Genomic DNA, 20,925 nt, shown 5'->3' on the forward strand with positions numbered 1-20,925 from the left:
GTAAACAAAGGTAATTAAGCGATGCAAACGTAAACGAGGAGAGTAGCTCTATTATTCGCTATTTAAGTGGAATTTTAATGAGCAGCATTCCCTGTTTAACCGGTCACTTAGGGAGCCTTCATTCCAGCTGCTTTCCTCTGAGGAGGTGTTAACAGTAAGTTTGATTATTTATTTGCAGTTATTTTAAATCTGTTAAACTGTCTGCTCTCCTATCAGACGTGAGTTTCAATGACGGCGGCCGAAATCTGCCTGCGCCCCGTTTATGATGCTGTACGCAACTCTGATAAATAAAGATGAACATGTAACACAATTATACAGAATCCCCAGTAAATCGGTCATAAACCCTACAGTCCTGCAGTCACTTCACAGACGAGTGTCCAGTAAATACGCCCTGACCAATGATTGACAGTTGAGGTGTGAGTGATGGGTCCACAGTGAGTGGTCAGTGTTTCTCTGACCTCTCTGTGATCTCCTCTTTCCTCCTCTTCAGCAGGTCACTCGGATAAACTGTGTTGGAGTCTGAGCCGCTCTCTGAACCACCTCTACCGCGTTTCTTCTTTCTCTTCTTTTTCTCTTTCTTCTTCTTCTTTTTTGATTTCACATCATAATCATCCTCCTCTTCCGGTTTCTGCAGACTAGAACGACAATACACAAACATAATTAAGTGTTTCAGATGTAAACAGAGCAGTTTACTGTGAATCTTACCGAGTCAGAGCTCCTCACAGTGGTGGTGATGGGAACCAGACGTCCCTCTAAAAGCTCCTACAGAAAGTTCCTACATGAACTGGTTCTGAATTCACTGCCTGATGACTGAGACGCTGTTTTATGAGAGTTTAGAGAACTTCAACTCCATTCATGGTGGAGGGAGACATGCAGGGCGCTGTGCGGCAAAATAGTCCCCAAAGAAAACTCATTATTCCAGATTTTCCACTGTTTTCCATCATCAACATTCCATATAAGCTCAGAAGGTTCTCTGGAGGTTCTGGATGGTAAATAAAGTGTCTATATCTATATTGTAGTCATGGCGACGCCTGGTTCCCATCACCACCACTGTAAAGACGTCTGAACCACTTCACACCAAACCGCTCTCGCACACTCTGGAGGATTTGTGAAAAATCAGTGGAATTTCCCTTTAAACAAGCAGAAACATCCTGAAAATAGCAGAATGGAATAGGAATTTTAATAATATTAGCATTATTAATAATCATTTGTCAGGTCCTGAGGTCCACCGCCTTCTTCTGAAACTGAACGCAGTTAAAGGTCCCTGTAAAGGTCTGGATTCTCATCTACTTCATTCCTAATTGAACATTCCACAGTCAGGTTCATCACAGAGTCTTTAGTGTAAATAGAAAACATGATTATTGATTAAAAACATTCTGAGATGTTTGGTGACCCCATGGTTGATGAGCCGAGTCTACCTGTGAATAAACCTAAAGAGCTGGAGCTGCAGTGGTTTATGTTATTAGATCACCTTGCAGGACTGGAGCTGAGCGTCTCTCTGTCCACAGCATGCTGGTGGAGATTCACAGCCACGCCAGGACGGAAACTCAGATTACTCAGCCATTCCAGATCTGACAGGACACAAAGGAGAGAAACACGGTCAATAACAATCAGTTCACCTTCAGCTCTGCAGCGCTGGACTCATGCGGAGGAACCCAGAGAAATGTAGATGTTTACTGATCTGTTCTCAGTGGTGTCGTTACTCTACAGGCTGGGTGTAAAACGTGTCTGAAAGACTTTTATTATAACCAGGAAATCCACTGCAGCTCGGCTTTAACTCCAGATAAAGACGCACAGGAGCCCAAAGCAGTGTGTGAAGCCACTGGTGATGTGGGAGCTCCTCTGTCATCTGCTGCTTATTGTGATTCAGTGTGTGTGTGTGTGTGAGGAGCTGCTGTCCAGTGTGTGTGTGTGAGTGAGTGTGTGAGAGAGGAGCTGATGTCCAGTGTGAGTGTGTGTGTGAGTGTGTGTGAGGAGCTGGTGTCCAGTGTGTGTGTGAGTGAGTGTGTGAGAGAGGAGCTGATGTCCAGTGTGTGTGTGTGTGTGTGTGTGTGTGTGTGTGTGTGAGAGGAGCTGATGTCCAGTGTGTGTGTGTGTGTGTGAGAGAGGAGCTGATGTCCAGTGTGTGTGTGTGTGTGTGAGAGAGGAGCTGATGTCCAGTGTGAGTGTGTGTGTGAGTGTGTGTGAGTGAGTGTGTGAGAGAGGAGCTGGTGTCCAGTGTGTGTGTGTGTGTGTGTGAGTGAGTGTGTGATAGAGGAGCTGATGTCCAGTGTGAGTGTGTGTGTGAGTGAGAGTGTGAGAGAGGAGCTGATGTCCAGTGTGTGTGTGTGTGTGTGTGTGTGTGAGAGAGGAGCTGATGTCCAGTGTGAGTGTGTGTGTGTGTGTGTGAGTGAGTGAGTGTGTGAGAGAGGAGCTGATGTCCAGTGTGAGTGTGTGTGTGTGTGTGAGTGAGTGTGTGATAGAGGAGCTGATGTCCAGTGTGTGTGTGTGTGTGAGAGTGGAGCTGATGTCCAGTGTGAGTGTGTGTGTGTGTGAGTGAGTGTGTGAGAGAGGAGCTGATGTCCAGAGTGTGTGTGTGTGTGTGTGTGTGAGTGAGGAGCTGATGTCCAGTGTGAGTGTGTGTGTGTGTGAGTGTGTGAGAGAGGAGCTGATGTCCAGTGTGTGTGTGTGTGTGTGAGAGAGAGGAGCTGATGTCCAGTGTGAGTGTGTGTGTGAGTGAGTGTGTGAGAGAGGAGCTGATGTCCAGTGTGTGTGTGTGTGTGTGTGAGAGAGGAGCTGATGTCCAGTGTGAGTGTGTGTGTGTGTGAGTGAGTGTGTGAGAGAGGAGCTGATGTCCAGTGTGAGTGTGTGTGTGTGTGTGAGTGAGTGTGTGATAGAGGAGCTGATGTCCAGTGTGTGTGTGTGTGTGTGTGTGTGTGAGTGTGTGAGAGAGGAGCTGATGTCCAGTGTGAGTGTGTGTGTGAGTGAGTGTGTGAGAGAGGAGCTGATGTCCAGAGTGTGTGTGTGTGTGTGTGAGTGAGTGTGTGAGAGAGGAGCTGATGTCCAGTGTGAGTGTGTGTGTGTGTGTGTGAGTGAGTGTGTGATAGAGGAGCTGATGTCCAGTGTGTGTGTGTGTGTGTGTGTGTGTGTGAGAGAGGAGCTGATGTCCAGTGTGAGTGTGTGTGTGAGTGAGTGTGTGAGAGAGGAGCTGATGTCCAGAGTGTGTGTGTGTGTGTGTGTGTGTGAGTGAGTGTGTGATAGAGGAGCTGATGTCCAGTGTGTGTGTGTGTGTGTGTGTGTGTGTGTGTGTGTGAGAGAGGAGCTGATGTCCAGTGTGAGTGTGTGTGTGTGTGTGTGAGTGAGTGTGTGATAGAGGAGCTGATGTCCAGTGTGTGTGTGTGTGTGTGTGTGTGTGTGTGTGAGAGAGGAGCTGATGTCCAGTGTGAGTGTGTGTGTGTGTGTGTGTGAGTGAGTGTGTGAGAGAGGAGCTGATGTCCAGAGTGTGTGTGTGTGTGTGTGTGTGTGTGAGTGTGTGAGAGAGGAGCTGATGTCCAGTGTGAGTGTGTGTGTGTGTGTGTGAGTGAGTGTGTGAGAGAGGAGCTGATGTCCAGAGTGTGTGTGTGTGTGTGTGTGTGTATCTGGGCGATGACCCGTTGGTTGTACGAGCTTTAGTGTAAATGAGCGGTTTTAGCCCCGCGGGGTCGGTCGGTCGGTCTGAACCCGTTAAACTCACCTTTCCTCCGGCCGCTGTCGGAGTCCGACGCCCCCGAGAAAGCTGGGAATAAAGCCATAGCGCCGCGGAGCTAACGCGCTAACGAGCTAACGCGCTAAAGCTAAACCAGCCACACAAACACGGGCGCTTAACGATGACGTCACGGCGAGCGGCACAGCCATTCGAGTCAAAATAAAGACATAAAATAGTTTTTATATTTCTAAACATATAAATTCAGATTATTTTACACTTCCCTGTTGTTATTATTATTATTATTATTATTATTATTATTATACTGAAGTACTCCAAATCCTAACCAGATGTTTATTCTTCAGCCTTATTACTCGATCAATTTATTTTCTGTGTAGTTTAATGATCTTTAATTTTTTATTTAGTTGATGCTGTTTGATGTTTAGTCGATGCTGTTTGATGTTTAGTCGATTGGTGTCTGATGTTTAGTCGATGCTGTTTGATGTTTAATCGATGCTGTTTGATGTTTAGTCGATGCTGTTTGATGTTTAGTTGATGGTGTCTGATGTTTAGTTGATGCTGTTTGATGTTTAGTTGATGTTGTTTAATGTTTAGTCGATTGGTGTCTGATGTTTAGTCGATGCTGTTTGATGTTTAATCGATGCTGTTTGATGTTTAGTTGATGTTGTTTGATGTTTAGTCGATTGTGTCTGATGTTTAGTCGATGCTGTTTGATGTTTAGTTGATGCTGTCTGATGTTTAGTTGATGCTGTTTGATGTTTAGTTGATGTTGTTTGATGTTTAGTCGATGGTGTCTGATGTTTAGTCGATGCTGTTTGATGTTTAATCGATGCTGTTTGATGTTTAGTTGATGTTGTTTGATGTTTAGTCGATTGTGTCTGATGTTTAGTCGATGCTGTTTGATGTTTAGTCGATGTTGTTTGATGTTTAGTCGATGCTGTTTGATGTTTAGTCGATGCTGTTTGATGTTTAATCGATGCTGTTTGATGTTTAGTCGATGTTGTTTGATGTTTAGTCGATTGTGTCTGATGTTTAGTCGATGCTGTTTGATGTTTAGTTGATGCTGTTTGATGTTTAGTTGATGTTGTTTGATGTTTAGTCGATGCCGTTTGATGTTTAGTTTATGTTGTTTGATGTTTAGTTGATGCTGTTTGATGTTTAGTTGATGGTGTCTGATGTTTAGTTGATGCTGTTTGATGTTTAGTTGATGCTGTTTGATGTTTAGTTGATGCTGTTTGATGTTTAGTTGATGTTGTCTGATGTTTAGTTGATGGTGTCTGATGTTTAGTTGATGCTGTTTGATGTTTAGTTGATGGTGTCTGATGTTTAGTTGATGCTGTTTGATGGTGTTTGATGTTTAGTTGATGGTGTCTGATGTTTAGTTGATGTTGTTTGATGTATAGTTGATGGTGTCTGATGTTTAGTTGATGGTGTTTATGTTAGTTTTATGGTTTTAGTTTATTTGGAGTTTGAAACGCGCGCTGCAGGGTTGACGCATTGCAGGCCTCGCGCAGCTAATCAGAGACGAGGATACAGCGGAGGCGGAGCTGCGGCTGTGCGACGACCAATCAGCTTCGCAGTGTCTTGCTGGATATTTGCAGCCTCCGCACACTGGACGGCCAGGAGAGTAACCTTCCGCCTGGATCTAGTGCCGCACGGAGGAGCTGCGAGTTTAAATAACACATTAAAAAAAAACAAAGATATTATAATCAGATCCCATCACGGCGCGCGAGAGACCAGCTGGACTTCCCTCATGAAGAGGAGTGATTACAGCAAGAACAACAACAACAACAACAATAATAATAATAATAACAATAACAATAACAATAATAATAACGTACCGGCGCAATCAGTGCTGATGACCTCCTGTCTTGATTATAAATCCATTTTATAGAAGCAGAAATTAGTTGCAGTTTTTCAGAATTTAATTAATCTGTGATTTAATCAAAACTCCTGAAATCTGTCAGAATGAAACCGAAAAACGGAATTAAAGGCCTTAAAATAATAAACAAACTACAGTGACTTGTTTCATGTTTGTGTTCAAAATTAGTCACTTATTATTTTATTTTTATTATTATTGTTATTATATTAATATTAGTATTATAGTTATTATTTTTAAAATCATCAAATTGTGTTTTCTGTCTTTTTTATTTTCCCTGTCCTGCTGAAAAAAGACCATTAAATACCATCAGGATTAAAGCCTAATGGTTTCGCTTTCTAATGGGAATGGGCTTAATGGTTTCCAATACGGACCTGTAGAACACCATTAGGTCCCAGTAGAAATCCATTAAATACATTCAGAATCAGGCACGTGTCTCCTGTTAAACCATTAGGATCCTTTACACTGTGAGAACAAACCCATTAAACAACACCAACACAATACAGAATCACCAGGAACCATCAAGCGCTCACCATCAGTGTTAATGCGCTTCCAGCTGGACCAGCTGTGCTGTTATTCTCGCTCTGGGCTCTAAAGCTCTTTGAGCTGCTCTGTAATTTATGGAATGCGCTGTAGACACTTCTCTAATCATCTAGATTATTACTCAGGCAGTAATCTGGCATAAATACTGTATAAATGATGTTCAATTAATATTGAAGTGAATCCGGTCACCTGTTTCAGTGACGTCTGATTCAGGTGTTCCTCCTGCAAAGGTGCTGAGTGGGCGGGGCTACAGCGCGGAAGAGTGTGAAACGGCGCGGAGGGACACACACTAGCGCGCGCGCACACAGGAGTGTTTGTATTGCTGTCTTTGTGGATTCTCTGCACGCGCTTCTGGAACTGAGCTTCGACTAGACGACAGTGTTTAATGTAACCAGCAAACAAAAGCTAATAATAATAATAATAATAATAATATTTATTATTATTATAATAATAATAATAACAACTTTAAGAGCGGCCAAATGTGCCCACAACGTCAGTGTTTAGCAACCTGGGTCCCCATAAAGCGCTGAACACTTGCTCATAAACACACACACACACACACACACGCTCATAAACACACACACACACACAAACACAAACAAACACACACTCTCACACACTCACTCACTCGCCTCACTGTAGATCCGAGGCTTGCTCCGTGCAGCAGCGCGCGCCGCAGTGCAGATTATAATCCGCTAATCCAGCTGCAGAATGGTATGTACCGCTGAGTTTATTAGCTGTACAGATCAGTGTTTGTGTTGGGGGTCAGTTCGGTCAGCCTGTCCGGCTCTGAGTCTCTGATCTGTGATCTTTACTGTACCTGCGGCTTCGGCACCTGTACAGGTGTGTTCAGCGCCGCTGCGGAGTTCTGGCGCTCCAGCTGTTTTAGACGGGCTCTTCATGACGAGATTGTTTTGATGAGAGAGAAAACAGTGACTGATATTAGTGCTTTACGGTGGTGGGGCTATGAGTGTGTTGGAGTTATGACTGCGTTGTGGAGTCATGAGGGTGGTGGGGCTATGAGTGTGTTGGAGTTATGACTGCGTTGTGGAGTTATGAGGGTGGTGGGGCTATGAGTGTGTTGGAGTTATGACTGCGTTGTGGAGTTATGAGGGTGGTGGGGCTATGAGTGTGTTGGAGTTATGACTGCGTTGTGGAGTCATGAGGGTGGTGGGGCTATGAGTGTGTTGGAGTTATGACTGCGTTGTGGAGTCATGAGGGTGGTGGGGCTATGAGTGTGTTGGAGTTATGACTGCGTTGTGGAGTCATGAGGGTGGTGGGGCTATGAGTGTGTTGAAGTTATGACTGCGTTGTGGAGTTATGAGGGTGGTGGGGCTGTGAGTGTGTTGGAGTTATGACTGCGTTGTGGAGTCATGAGGGTGGTGGGGCTATGAGTGTGTTGGAGTTATGACTGCGTTGGGGAGTTATGAGGGTGGTGGGGCTATGAGTGTGTTGGAGTTATGACTGCGTTGGGGAGTTATGAGGGTGGTGGGGCTATGAGTGTGTTGGAGTTATGACTGCGTTGGGGAGTTATGAGGGTGGTGGGGCTATGAGTGTGTTGGAGTTATGACTGCGTTGTGGAGTCATGAGGGTGGTGGGGCTATGAGTGTGTTGAAGTTATGACTGCGTTGTGGAGTTATGAGGGTGGTGGGGCTATGAGTGTGTTGGAGTTATGACTGCGTTGTGGAGTCATGAGGGTGGTGGGGCTATGAGTGTGTTGGAGTTATGACTGCGTTGTGGAGTTATGAGGGTGGTGGGGCTGTGAGTGTGTTGGAGTTATGACTGCGTTGTGGAGTCATGAGGGTGGTGGGGCTATGAGTGTGTTGGAGTTATGACTGCGTTGGGGAGTTATGAGGGTGGTGGGGCTATGAGTGTGTTGGAGTTATGACTGCGTTGGGGAGTTATGAGGGTGGTGGGGCTATGAGTGTGTTGCAGTTATGACTGCGTTGGGGAGTTATGAGGGTGGTGGGGCTATGAGTGTGTTGGAGTTATGACTGCGTTGTGGAGTTATGAGGGTGGTGGGGCTATGAGTGTGTTGGAGTTATGACTGCGTTGTGGAGTCATGAGGGTGGTGGGGCTATGAGTGTGTTGGAGTTATGACTGCGTTGTGGAGTCATGAGGGTGGTGGGGCTATGAGTGTGTTGGAGTTATGACTGCGTTGTGGAGTTATGAGGGTGGTGGGGCTATGAGTGTGTTGGAGTTATGACTGCGTTGTGGAGTTATGAGGGTGGTGGGGCTATGAGTGTGTTGGAGTTATGACTGCGTTGGGGAGTTATGAGGGTGGTGGGGCTATGAGTGTGTTGGAGTTATGACTGCGTTGGGGAGTTATGAGGGTGGTGGGGCTATGAGTGTGTTGGAGTTATGACTGCGTTGTGGAGTCATGAGGGTGGTGGGGCTATGAGTGTGTTGGAGTTATGACTGCGTTGTGGAGTCATGAGGGTGGTGGGGCTATGAGTGTGTTGGAGTTATGACTGCGTTGTGGAGTTATGAGGGTGGTGGGGCTATGAGTGTGTTGGAGTTATGACTGCGTTGTGGAGTTATGAGGGTGGTGGGGCTATGAGTGTGTTGGAGTTATGACTGCGTTGTGGAGTCATGAGGGTGGTGGGGCTATGAGTGTGTTGAAGTTATGACTGCGTTGTGGAGTTATGAGGGTGGTGGGGCTATGAGTGTGTTGGAGTTATGACTGCGTTGTGGAGTCATGAGGGTGGTGGGGCTATGAGTGTGTTGGAGTTATGACTGCGTTGTGGAGTCATGAGGGTGGTGGGGCTATGAGTGTGTTGGAGTTATGACTGCGTTGTGGAGTTATGAGGGTGGTGGGGCTATGAGTGTGTTGGAGTTATGACTGCGTTGTGGAGTTATGAGGGTGGTGGGGCTATGAGTGTGTTGGAGTTATGACTGCGTTGGGGAGTTATGAGGGTGATGGGGCTATGAGTGTGTTGGAGTTATGACTGCGTTGGGGAGTCATGAGGGTGGTGGGGCTATGAGTGTGTTGGAGTTATGACTGCGTTGTGGAGTCATGAGGGTGGTGGGGCTATGAGTGTGTTGGAGTTATGACTGCGTTGGGGAGTTATGAGGGTGGTGGGGCTATGAGTGTGTTGGAGTTATGACTGCGTTGTGGAGTTATGAGGGTGGTGGGGCTATGAGTGTGTTGGAGTTATGACTGCGTTGTGGAGTTATGAGGGTGGTGGGGGGTTATGAGTGTGTTGAAGGGTTATGAGTGTGTTGGGGTTATGAGTGTGTTGGGGGGTTATGAGTGTGTTGGGGGGTTATGAGTGTGTTGGGGAGTTATGACTGTTGGGGAGTTATGACTGTTGGGGAGTTATGACTGTTGGGGAGTTATGAGTGTGTTGGGGTTATGAGTGTGTTGGGGTTATGAGTGTGTTGGGGTTATGAGTGAGAGGTTGTGAGAAGTGTGTTGATGAGGTTGTGAGATGTGTGTTGAGGTTGTGAGAAGTGTGTTGATGAGGTTGTGAGAAGTGTGTTGATGAGGTTGTGAGAAGTGTGTTGATGAGGTTGTGAGATGTGTGTTGATGAGGTTGTGAGAAGTGTGTTGATGAGGTTGTGAGATGTGTGTTGATGAGGTTGTGAGAAGTGTGTTGATGAGGTTGTGAGATGTGTGTTGATGAGGTTGTGAGAAGTGTGTTGATGAGGTTGTGAGAAGTGTGTTGATGAGGTTGTGAGATGTGTGTTGATGAGGTTGTGAGATGTGTGTTGATGAGGTTGTGAGAAGTGTGTTGATGAGGTTGTGAGATGTGTGTTGATGAGGTTGTGAGAAGTGTGTTGATGAGGTTGTGAGAGTTGCGTTAGCTTTTCATGTTAGCCTAGCATATTAGCTTATCATGCCTAATTAAAGCTAATCTTTGGGCTCTGAATGATTATTTAAATATTTACGTTAATTTTGCTCAGCATGTCAATGAAAATGTATTCCTGACCAGATTCTGGCATCAAACCAAAATGCTTGTGGAAATCTGTAGAAAGACAGTCTGAATAAGATTCAGCACCTCTAACTCTAACTAACGGAGGCACTGTGTGCAGTCGTCGTCTACACATCATATACAGCTGCCTATTCAGCTAAAAACGGGTGTGAGTGAGTGTGAATGTGCCGCATTCTCCAATTCAGGCCACGTTCCACATTCTGCTGTACCACATTCTCCAATCAAGGTGACGTTCCACATTCTGCTGTACCACATTCTCCAATCAAGGTGACGTTCCACATCCTGCTGTACCACATTCTCCAATCCAGGCCACGTTCCACATTCTGCTGTACCACATTCTCCAATCAAGGTGACGTTCCACATTCTGCTGTACCACATTCTCCAATCCAGGCCACGTTCCACATTCTGCTGTACCACATTCTCCAATCAAGGTGACGTTCCACATCCTGCTGTACCACATTCTCCAATCCAGGCCATGTTCCACATTCTGCTGTACCACATTCTCCAATCAAGGTGACGTTCCATATCCTGCTGTACCACATTCTCCAATCCAGGCCACGTTCCACATCCTGCTGTACCACATTCTCCAATTCAGGCCACGTTCCGTGCCCTACTGTAGCACATTCTCCAATCCAGGCAACGTTCTACATCCTGCTGTAGCACATTCTCCAATTCAGGCCACGTTCCGTGCCCTACTGTAGCACATTCTCCAATCCAGGCCACATTCCACATCCTGCTGTACCACATTCTCCAATCCAGGCCACATTCCACATCCTGCTGTACCACATTCTCCAATCCAGGCAACGTTCCACATCCTACTGTACCACATTCGCCAATCCAGGCCACATTCCACACCCTGCTGTATCACATTCTCCAATCCAGGCCACGTTCCGCACCCTGCTGTACCACATTCTCCAATCCAGGCCACGTTCCAAACCCTGCTGCAGAATCCTGCTGCATCACATTCCCTAATCCAAACAATCCATCCCAACACTCCTGCATTTGGATTCAGTCACGTTCAGACAGAAGTTGTACTGTAATACTTTAGTTGCAATACTGTGATAAATTGAATTGTGTATAATAGTGAAATGTGTATTTTGAGCTAATTGGCTGAACTAAACTGTAATCTTACAGGAACAAGAGGAACATTAGGTTTCTCTTCTGCATTTGGGATCTAGACAGATTTCACCTCCATATTCATGGAGAGATCGACATTTCCTCTCTGTATTTGGCTCCTGGAGGGTGATGAGTAGAAACAGAGAAATAAGAGACACTGCAACACATTCTCCAGCTTCCCATGTTCTCCAGCTTCCCATGTTCTCCAGCTTCCCATGTTCTGCTGCTTCAATGGACAAAGCAGATGAAGTAAATCCAGCATGCAGGGATGTGTTTGTGATATGTGCAGTGCAGTCAGAGTGATGGAGATGTTCTGGCACAGTAAACCCAGAATGCCATTCAACCATAGAGTGAGAGGAGTACAGCAGACCTGGGGGTGGAAAGCCGAGAGGCTCAGAGGAGCCTGTAAACCGAGAGCAGAGCACACAGGAGATTCAGACAGTCTGAAGGCTACAACTCTTTTTACTAAGCTGACAGGTTATCACTCTCTGTGCTGTCCAGTCAGCTTAAAGGGATGCCACACTGACCTGTCTGACCCACCGGACTGTTTGTACTCCACAGCAGATTTTCCAGATATGTGTGTGCAGACCCCCCAGCGAGCATTGAAGGGGACACAGAAAATTTCCTTAAAAGCATGAAGAAGAACCACTGAGAGGAAGCAAGACTCGAAAGGAGAAACTCTTTAACAGGAATTTAAAAGGAATTTAAAAGAAAAAATATGTGAGACAATTTTACAAAGAAGATGAAGCATGTTAACAAAGAAGTCTGGGATCAGATGGATCCAGGAAAGATCCAGGAGATACACCAGTGACTGATGGGAAAGACTGTCAAACACCTGGAGGAGAACCTGACTGTGTGAGAGATGAACAGGATAGTAGATATTAAAGAAATACAAGATTACTTAAATCCAGAAACAGCATTTTTACCGGCTGCGCTCCCACATCAGCAAAGATTCTGGCACCTTTTACCTTCAATAAACGGGGCATAAAAATAATCCCTAGGCTGTTAATCCTGTGCACGTCAACATGTTGCTAAAAAAAACTGAAGTCCTGTGGAAAAGGAGTTTCTTAAGAGGCTCAAGGAAGCCTTTGCTTCTGTTCAAAAAGTTAAAGTTTGATTTTATGCGCTGATGTTGACCGTTGGCTGTGAATTTGGGGTTGCTGATGATGCACTGCATTTACTTAAGACATAAAGGTAAAATGGTTAGAGTGAACAAAGTAACCACTAAATGAAATGTTTAAATGTCTTCTCTACTCGTGTCTGGAGTGAAGGCAGCATGTAAATCGAGTAGCCGCTCCTCTTCGGTCATTGAGACCGAGATTTCTTATTCCATGTAAATCGCTCATCGACATTACAGACACCCTGAGGTTACCTGGCATCATGCACCTCTCCATGGAGAACTAATCCCATCTGAATCAGGCTTTTGATGAGGAACTTACCAAACTATGGAGGCCTCCAGCCCTCCAGAACTGGTGCTGATGACCCCTGCTGTAGGGCATCCAGGTGAGGCTTTTTCATCGCAGCAGGAGGGTGAGCGGCAGGTGCAATCACAGAAGTGTCCTGCTCTGAAACTTTATCGCACCACTGACAGGCCGGATTGTGGTGGAAAACACAATGCAAATCCATCACATGAAGCCTAGATCCTCTGCTGAAATGAGGCGGTTCTTCATCTGGGCACAAGTTCCAAGCGATGTTCATGCCATCCCATCCTCCTCTTCACCTTCAGAGGGCTGCTTTCCATCTGCCCAACCACACTCCACCAATGCTAAAGCCTGTGTGCAGAAGGAGAGAGATGGTGTCCAAACGTCCGTTCGTGCACCCAGAGCAAGAATCCCTGACTCTGGCTGTGGTTTACGAGCTCCTGGACCAGCAGCAGTTTTTCTACTCTGAGCTGATGGAGCAGCAGGAGAGGAACTACAGGTCTTTTCTGCAGATGATGGTGGACTCCACTACCAGCCGGGTGGACGGGGTGGTGAAGGAGCTGCAGGATGTCAAGCTCGGCCTGCAGGAGGTCCGGAAGACGGCTGTGCAGAACGCCAAACGGGCCGACAGTCTGGCTGAAGGTTTGGTGATGATCAGAGGAGCTCTGGATGCTCTGACCTCTAAAAACCCCAACATGGCAGAGGTGAAGCCTAGGAAGGTGGCCGGGAAGATGCAAGGCAGAGCAGAGATGAAGAAGTCAGAGACGTGGCAGCATGAACCGAAGGCTAAGAGGCTGGTGGCCAACCTGACGGACATCCAACTGGACAATATAAAGGTGGAGAAAGAGACAGAGTCAGAGAGAGACACACAGAGAAAGACAGAGAGACACACAGAGAAAGACAGAGAGAGACACAGAGAAAGACAGAGAGACACAGAGAGAGACACAGAGAGAGACACAGAGAGAGACACAGAGAGAGACACAGAGAGAGACACAGAGAGAGACAGAGAGAGAGACACACAGAGACAGAAAGGCACAGAGAGAGACAGAAAGGCACACAGAGAGACACACAGAGAGAGAGAGAGAGACGCACACAGAGAGTCAGCGAGAGACACACAGAGAAAGACGGAGAGACACAGAGAGAGACAGAAAGACACACAGAGAGACACACAGAGAGAGAGACACACACAGAGAGTCAGAGAGAGACACACAGAGAAAGACGGAGAGACGGAGAGAGAGACACACAGAGAGAGACAGAAAGGCACACAGAGAGAGAGAGAGAGAGAGAGACACACAGAGAAAGACGGAGAGACACAGAGAGAGAGACAGAAAGGCACACAGAGAGACACACAGAGAGAGAGAGAGAGACACAGAGAGAGAGAGAGAGACACACAGAGAAAGATGGAGAGACAGAGAGAGAGAGACACACAGAGAAAGACGGAGAGACACAGAGAGAGAGACACAGAGAGACAGAAAGGCACACAGAGAGAGAGAGAGAGACACAGAGAAAGATGGAGAGACAGAGAGAGAGAGTGAAAGTTCTCTCAGTTACATATTGATTAATTGACTAATAGAAATTTCGAAACCCGACCCACTTTAAAGCGCCACGTTTCTCTCATTATGCTTTTGTGTTTTTATGGTACCAAAAAGTCATTTTTCATTTGGACATTAACGCGTTCCATCTACTCTTTATCCTTTACAATCAAATAGGCTGTTTTTGTTACTGTGCCTTTAAGACTCTATATGTCAGTGGGCTCTGTTACGATTGGCTGCTCTGTATTGTGTTTCTGGAATGCTGAAGAATTCCCTATAACTTCAGACTGAATGGGTGGGGCTAAACTGCTATAGGCTGAATGGGTGCAGCTAAACGGCTGTAGGCTGAATGGGTGGAGCTTAACGGCTGTAGGCTGAATGGGTGGAGCTAAACAGCTGTAGGCTGAATGGGTGGAGCTAAACGGCTGTAGGCTGAATGGGAATAAAGGTATTGTAAATGTGTTGCTTTTTGTGACATCACAAGAACCAAACCTTTTCCTTGAATGGCGAATTTCCTCTGAAGACTGAACAGTACTGTTTGTTTGATTTTTACATCCAATAAAAAAATTCTTTAATTTATAACACACACACACACACACACACACACCTAAACCGCTGATCCTGCTGGGTCACGGTGGTGAGCTGGAGCCTATCCCAGCTGTCATTGGGCAGAAGGCAGGATACACCCTGGAGAAGTGGTCCATCACAGTGATTTATATAATGAAGAAAACTGTTAGTCATTTAACTAGTTTGGAGATTTCTGTACCTTTATAATGATGAAGCTGAGATAGAGAGAGATGTTGTTCAGTGTGTGTGTGTATGTTTGTGCGTGTGTGTGTGTGTGTGTGTATATATATTTGTGTGTGTGCGTGTGTATGTGTGTGTGTATATATTTGTGTGTGTGCTTGTGTATGTTTGTGTATGTTTGTGTGTGTGTGTGTGTGTGTATATTTGTGTTTGTGTGTGTATATATTTGTGTTTGTGTGTGTTTGTGTGTGTGTGTGTGTGTATGTTTGTGTGTGTGTGTGTGTGTGTGTTTGTGTATATTTGTGTTTGTGTGTGTATATTTGTGTTTGTGTGTGTGTGTGTGTGTATGTTTGTGTGTGTGTGTGTATATTTGTGTGTGTTTGTGTGTGTGTGTGTGTGTTTGTGTATATTTGTGTTTGTGTGTGTATATTTGTGTTTGTGTGTGTGTGTGTGTGTATGTTTGTGTGTATGTTTGTGTGTGTGTGTGTGTGTATGTTTGTGTTTGTGTGTGTGTGTGTGTGTGTGTGTATGTTTGTGTTTGTGTGTGTTTGTGTGTGTTTGTGTGTGTTTGTGTGTGTGTGTGTGTGTGTGTGTGTGTGTGTGTGTGCGTGCTGCCGTCTCCATGACAGTGTTTACTATATAGAGCTTGTGTCCAGACAGTGGAGAGTCCGTTAACTGTGCTGGGTGTGAAGTTTTCCAACACTGTTCAGTGTCTGTGGAAAAGGAGAATGTGGGAATGCACACAGTTTTCCAGCTCTCAGGATTAATCTGAGGAAGTGGAGATTAAAAGCAGAAGCAGAGAAACTCTGTCGCTGTAGTTGTGTTAGTGAGAACCTGAGAGGCTGGTTCTCTGAGATTTCCCTGGTTCTGTCTCATGCCTGTATTTTTACTGTGCATTACAGATCAAACAGATCGGAGCTGCTCAGAGTGTAACTGACCGCACTCTTATCTGCTTTGTTGTCAGATGAGCTGAAGGAGCGATGGAGTGATAATAACTGAACCTTCAGTCTCTGCACTAATTCTCTTTCTGTCTGTCTGTCTATCTGTCTGTGTGTCTATCTGTCTTTCTTCCTCTTCTCTGGCTCTTTCTAACAGGCTGATCAACTCACAGAAGAGCAGATTGCTGGTAAGGAGCTCTGTGTGTGTGTGTGTGTGTGTGTGTTACTGTGTGTGTGTGTGTTACTGTGTGTGTGTGTGTTAGTGAGTGTGTGTTAGTGAGTGTGTGTGTGTTTTAGTGAGTGTGTGTGTGTGTGTGTGTTTTAGTGAGTGTGTGTGTGTGTGTGTTTTAGTGAGTGTGTGTGTGTGTGTGTGTTAGTGAGTGTGTGTGTGTGTGTGTTAGTGAGTGTGTGTGTGTTTTAGTGAGTGTGTGTGTGTGTGTTAGTGAGTGTGTGTGTGTGTGTTAGTGAGTGTGTGTGTGTGTGTGTGTTAGTGAGTGAGTGTGTGTGTGTGTGTGTGTGTTAGTGAGTGTGTGTGTGTTAGTGAGTGTGTGTGTGTGTGTGAGTGTGTGTGTGTGTGTGTGTGTGAGTGTGTGTGTGTGTGTGTTAGTGAGTGTGTGTGTGTGTGTGAGTGTGTGTGAGTGTGAGTGTGTGTGTGTGTGTGTGTGTGTGTGTGTGTGTGTGTGTGTGTGTGTGTGTTAGTGAGTGTGTGTGTGTTTTAGTGAGTGTGTGTGTGTGTGTGTGTGTGTGTTAGTGAGTGTGTGTGTGTGTGTTAGTGAGTGTGTGTGTGTGTTAGTGAGTGTGTGTTTGAGTGTGTGAGTGTGTGTGTGTGTTAGTGTTAGTGAGTGTGTGTGTGTGTGTTAGTGAGTGTGTGTGTGTGTGTGTGAGTGTGTGTGTGTGTGTGTGTGTGAGTGTGTGTGTGTGTGTGAGTGTGTGTGTGTGTGTTAGTGAGTGTGTGTGTGTGTGTGTGTGTGTGTTAGTGAGTGTGTGTGTGTGTGTGTGTGTGTGTTAGTGAGTGTGTGTGTGTGTGTGTGTGTTAGTGAGTGTGTGTGTGTGTGTTAGTGAGTGTGTGTGTGTGTGTTAGTGAGTGTGTGTGTGTGTTAGTGAGTGTGTGTTTGAGTGTGTGAGTGTGTGTGTGTGTTAGTGTTAGTGAGTGTGTGTGTGTGTGTTAGTGAGTGTGTGTGTGTGTGTGTGAGTGTGTGTGTGTGTGTGTGTGTGAGTGTGTGTGTGTGTGTGAGTGTGTGTGTGTGTGTTAGTGAGTGTGTGTGTGTGTGTGTGTGTGTGTTAGTGAGTGTGTGTGTGTGTGTGTGTGTTAGTGAGTGTGTGTGTGTGTGTGTGTGTGTTAGTGAGTGTGTGTGTGTGTGTTAGTGAGTGTGTGTGTGTGTTAGTGAGTGTGTGTGTGTGTGTGTTAGTGAGTGTGTGTGTGTGTGTGTGTGTGAGTGTGTGTGTGTGTGTGTGTTAGTGAGTGTGTGTGTGTGTGTGTGTGTGTGTGTGTGTGTGTGAGTGTGTGTGTGTGTGTGTGTGTGTGTTAGTGAGTGTGTGTGTGTGTGTGTTAGTGAGTGTGTGTGTGTTCTGTCTGAGAACAGAAACCGATGCTGAACTCTAAAGTTATGCGTTGGGTTCTGTTTGTTCTCCAGAGTTTAAGGAGGCGTTCTCGCTGTTCGATAAAGACGGCGATGGCACCATCACCACTAAAGAGCTGGGCACGGTGATGAGGTCACTCGGACAGAACCCCACGGAGGCGGAGCTTCAGGACATGATTAATGAGGTGGACGCAGACGGTGAGATTTAAAGGGGAAACATTTCACTGTAACGCCAAACAGGAAGCTGTAGAGGAAACGGAGATCAGAGGAACAGTGTTTCTCTCTCAGCTGTAACTCGTCAGAACTGATAATAAACCGCAGTGTAAGTAATTTAGTCAATAGTAAATTACTACAGAGTAAAGTATTAGGAATTATGGGTAATAATAAAATTACTCCTTTAATTTTGACTGTAAAGTCGTTCAGTCCTGCATTTGAATAAAACACAGATACTTCTTTAAAGTGCTGATGTGATGGAGAAGCTCAGAGTACATACAGACCGTGCAGGCAGTAGATGGTCTGTACAGTCAGTGCATGGTCAACGTGCAGTACATATACAGTCTGTGTGCAGTCAGTACACGGTCTATGTGCAGTCAGTAGGCGGAGTGTGTGCAGATAGGTGGTCTGTGCAGATACAGTCTGTACAGTCAGTAGGCAGTCTATGGGCTGTAATTAGACAGTCTGCAGATAGGCAGTCTGTTCAGTCAGTGGACTGTGTAGATAGGCAGACTGTGTGAGGTGTGCAGTCAGTAGACTGTGTGTGCAGATAGCAGGCGGTCTGTGTGGTCAGTAGATGGTGCCCGTAAACGCACACACTTTTCACACTTTTACTTTTTAAGTCTTCGGAGAAAGTGAGTGCTTTCCTGCACTTCTCTCCTCTTCAGGTAACGGAACCATCGACTTCCCCGAATTTCTGACCATGATGGCCAGGAAAATGAAGGACACAGACAGTGAGGAGGAAATCCGTGAAGCTTTCAGAGTGTTCGACAAGGTGACAGGAGTGTGTGCGCTGTGTGTGGGCGTGACTGGTAAAATATTCTTGACAGAACTAAATTAGCAGATGAAACTGTTGATTAGCAGGTTCTGTAATGTTCATATGATCCACACAGTCATTCTGTTGAACATCCTTCAATGTTTATGTTGTTTTTGTTCTCCGTTCTCTCGTTGTTCTTCATTAGGATGGGAACGGTTACATCAGTGCAGCAGAGCTTCGCCACGTCATGACAAACCTGGGCGAGAAGCTCACGGACGAGGAAGTGGACGAGATGATCAGGGAAGCTGATGTCGATGGAGACGGACAGGTCAACTATGAAGGTGAGAGATGGACACCTAGCTATGGACTGACCTCCAAGGCATGATGTTCATCATCTGCCACATCGGTGTTTCATGATGAACCATGGAAATGTACTGTTTGTGTGAGAAGAAGGAGAACTTTGTGAAAATGAGCCTGATTTGGTTCCTCAATCAGTCCACCAGTCAACCTTGCTCTCAACTTTGAGAAGCACATTGACGGTGCACCTCGCTTACAACACAGGTGAGCAAATTAAACAGAGATCAAGTTAAAATGAAATAAAATAAATAAAGACTAAATGAACAAATTCAATTATTAACTACTGAAAGCTTAATTAAAAATAAATAAAAATTAAAAACAGATTAATAAAAAAAATGAATAAAAATAAAAGAACAACGTCGAATAAAACGGCACCTTAAGCTAACGGTGAAGAACGGTTCTGCTGTTGTTATGACGTCAAGCTTGTATACAACAGATCCCTTTTCAACACATTCTCCATCACCCTGAAGAACCATTGCACTATGCAGAGAACCATTCAAGCAGGCAACTGGTTCTATGTAGAACTTATGATTCTATACAGAACCATTACTAAAGAATCCTTGAAGAACCATCTTTGTTTAAGAAGGTAACTAAGCATCAAACACAGAAAACATGATCGTTAATGTTCCGCTTAACGTGGCTAATTAAGATCATCTTTACTCCTGGATGTAAAGTTTTTCTGTATAAAATTATTCACCATTTACAAACTGCAGTTTTGCGGTAAGACTTTACTAGATCCTGTTCTCAGGAGCGCCCTCTAGTGCCAAAACAGTCCAGGGGCACAATCAGTATCAGAATGCTGTGAACAGTTTTGCTGCGTTTTTCTGGGTTGAAACTGCGTGAAACTGTGAAAGTGTGTGAAACTGTGAGAAACTGTGAGAAACTGTGAGAAACTGTGAAACTGTGAGAAACTGTGTGAAACTGTGAGAAACTGTGAAACTGTGAGAAACTGTGTGAAACTGTGAGAAACTGTGAAACTGTGAGAAACTGTGCAGCAGCTTTGATGTGTTTTTTCTCGTTGTCGTGTCAGAGGTGTTGGCCAATCAGCAGCAATGTGTATCAAAACGCCACCGTATTAAAAATTGGAATAAAGATTCTATAAACGCGGCCGCTGCAGTTTGGTCTACGCAGCTGCTGAAGACGCTAGACTTAAATATTTAAACCCGTTTCATCAGAAAAAGCACACTGAGAATGTCCTCAGCTGCCGTAGCTACAGGGCTTGTGTAACACAGCAGTGTTTAACCACCGTTTCCGTTTAAGTAAACATTGCACTACGTTTGATCGGAGACTGTTCTCTGCAGCGCCCTCTAGTGTCTGAACAGTGGGAATTCTCTGAGCGCTGTTTAATCGCTCACGTCTCGCTTTCTGCTTCTCTCCACAGAGTTCGTACAAATGATGACGGCAAAGTGAAGAGCTGCTGTTCTGCCGACCTCCTTAGACAAACAACGAATCAGTCGAATGTTTTTCTGACCTCCTCCTGCAAAAAATGTAGTAATCATGTATTTACAGTCGTTTCTACACTGAAAAAGTTACTGAATGTTGGAAAACGAAGACAGAAAACATGGTGTGAATGTTCCGGTTCTCTTCCCAAAGATCGAGCTTAGATGTCTTAAAACTCCACACCGAAGCTCTTCTCCTGCCATCCAGTGCTGTTTGACCAGTGGAGGACAGATCTGTTTTTTTTTTTTTTGTTTTTTTTTTTAGGGGGGGGGGGGGTAATTAACCTTAATAAGGGCTTACAGTGAGATTCCACCGGTGGGGGGGTGGGATTTGGGCGGCTTTACAGTTTGATTAAACAGAACAGGTATTTTTAAGAAAAATTAAGATTTAAACATTTTAAATGGGTTTGGCCGAAGGGGCGGGGCCAGGGCGGGGCTTCATATTATGACTAAGTTGAAGTTTCTCTGGTTCTTTCTTCTGAAAAAATCTGAAAAATCCAGAAGGTTCCTCCAGTTTTTTCTCTCTGACTTTGTCGCGCCTTTAGACTCAGACAGAAAAGAACCTTCTGGACTTTTCGGTTTCTGTTTGCATCCTTTCTAAGTTGTACCTGCTAGTCTTCTCATTTTTTTCCAATAAAAGACCCTGAACTCGACCAGCCATCCAGCTCTGTTCTTCTACCGTGAGTCAGTTTACCAGTTTACAGCAAGTCACCATGGCAACCGCTTGCTATTTCTACTGTACGTGTGAGTCCCCTGGACAGGTGAATGTGTCCCATTAGTGAGGAC

The 20,925-nt window shown here is 45.3% G+C and overlaps 2 protein-coding genes across 2 annotated transcripts in view; one reads left to right on the forward strand and one right to left on the reverse strand.

The window, feature by feature from the left end:
• The window catches only part of nrde2 (NRDE-2, necessary for RNA interference, domain containing), a 19,605-nt gene extending 15,771 nt beyond the window's left edge, over positions 1-3,834 (reverse strand). The window contains exons 1-3 of the mRNA XM_037541693.1: positions 3,713-3,834; positions 1,472-1,571; positions 459-635 (exon numbers count right to left, since the gene is read on the reverse strand). Coding sequence (XP_037397590.1) covers positions 459-635; positions 1,472-1,571; positions 3,713-3,770 — 335 coding nt within the window. The 5' untranslated portion in view covers positions 3,771-3,834. The remainder of the gene's footprint in view (positions 1-458; positions 636-1,471; positions 1,572-3,712) is intronic.
• A 2,853-nt stretch (positions 3,835-6,687) lies between these two features.
• calm1a (calmodulin 1a) lies at positions 6,688-20,396 on the forward strand. The gene is made up of 6 exons (XM_037541747.1): positions 6,688-6,818; positions 15,951-15,981; positions 17,428-17,571; positions 18,255-18,361; positions 18,549-18,684; positions 20,082-20,396. Exons 1-6 carry the CDS (start codon positions 6,816-6,818, stop codon positions 20,108-20,110), a joined length of 450 nt encoding a protein of 149 aa, XP_037397644.1. The 5' UTR covers positions 6,688-6,815; the 3' UTR covers positions 20,111-20,396.
• The last annotated feature ends 529 nt before the right edge of the window (positions 20,397-20,925 follow it).

This window comes from Pygocentrus nattereri, chromosome 10 (genome assembly GCF_015220715.1).
Source record: "Pygocentrus nattereri isolate fPygNat1 chromosome 10, fPygNat1.pri, whole genome shotgun sequence".
Classification (NCBI taxonomy): Eukaryota; Metazoa; Chordata; class Actinopteri; order Characiformes; family Serrasalmidae; genus Pygocentrus; species Pygocentrus nattereri.

Coding starts and splice junctions, on each gene's coding strand:
- calm1a (XM_037541747.1), top strand. Junction 18,362..18,548: donor CTTTCAGAGTGTTCGACAAG/GTGACAGGAGTG, acceptor GTTCTTCATTAG/GATGGGAACGGTTACATCAG. Junction 18,685..20,081: donor CGGACAGGTCAACTATGAAG/GTGAGAGATGGA, acceptor TTCTCTCCACAG/AGTTCGTACAAATGATGACG.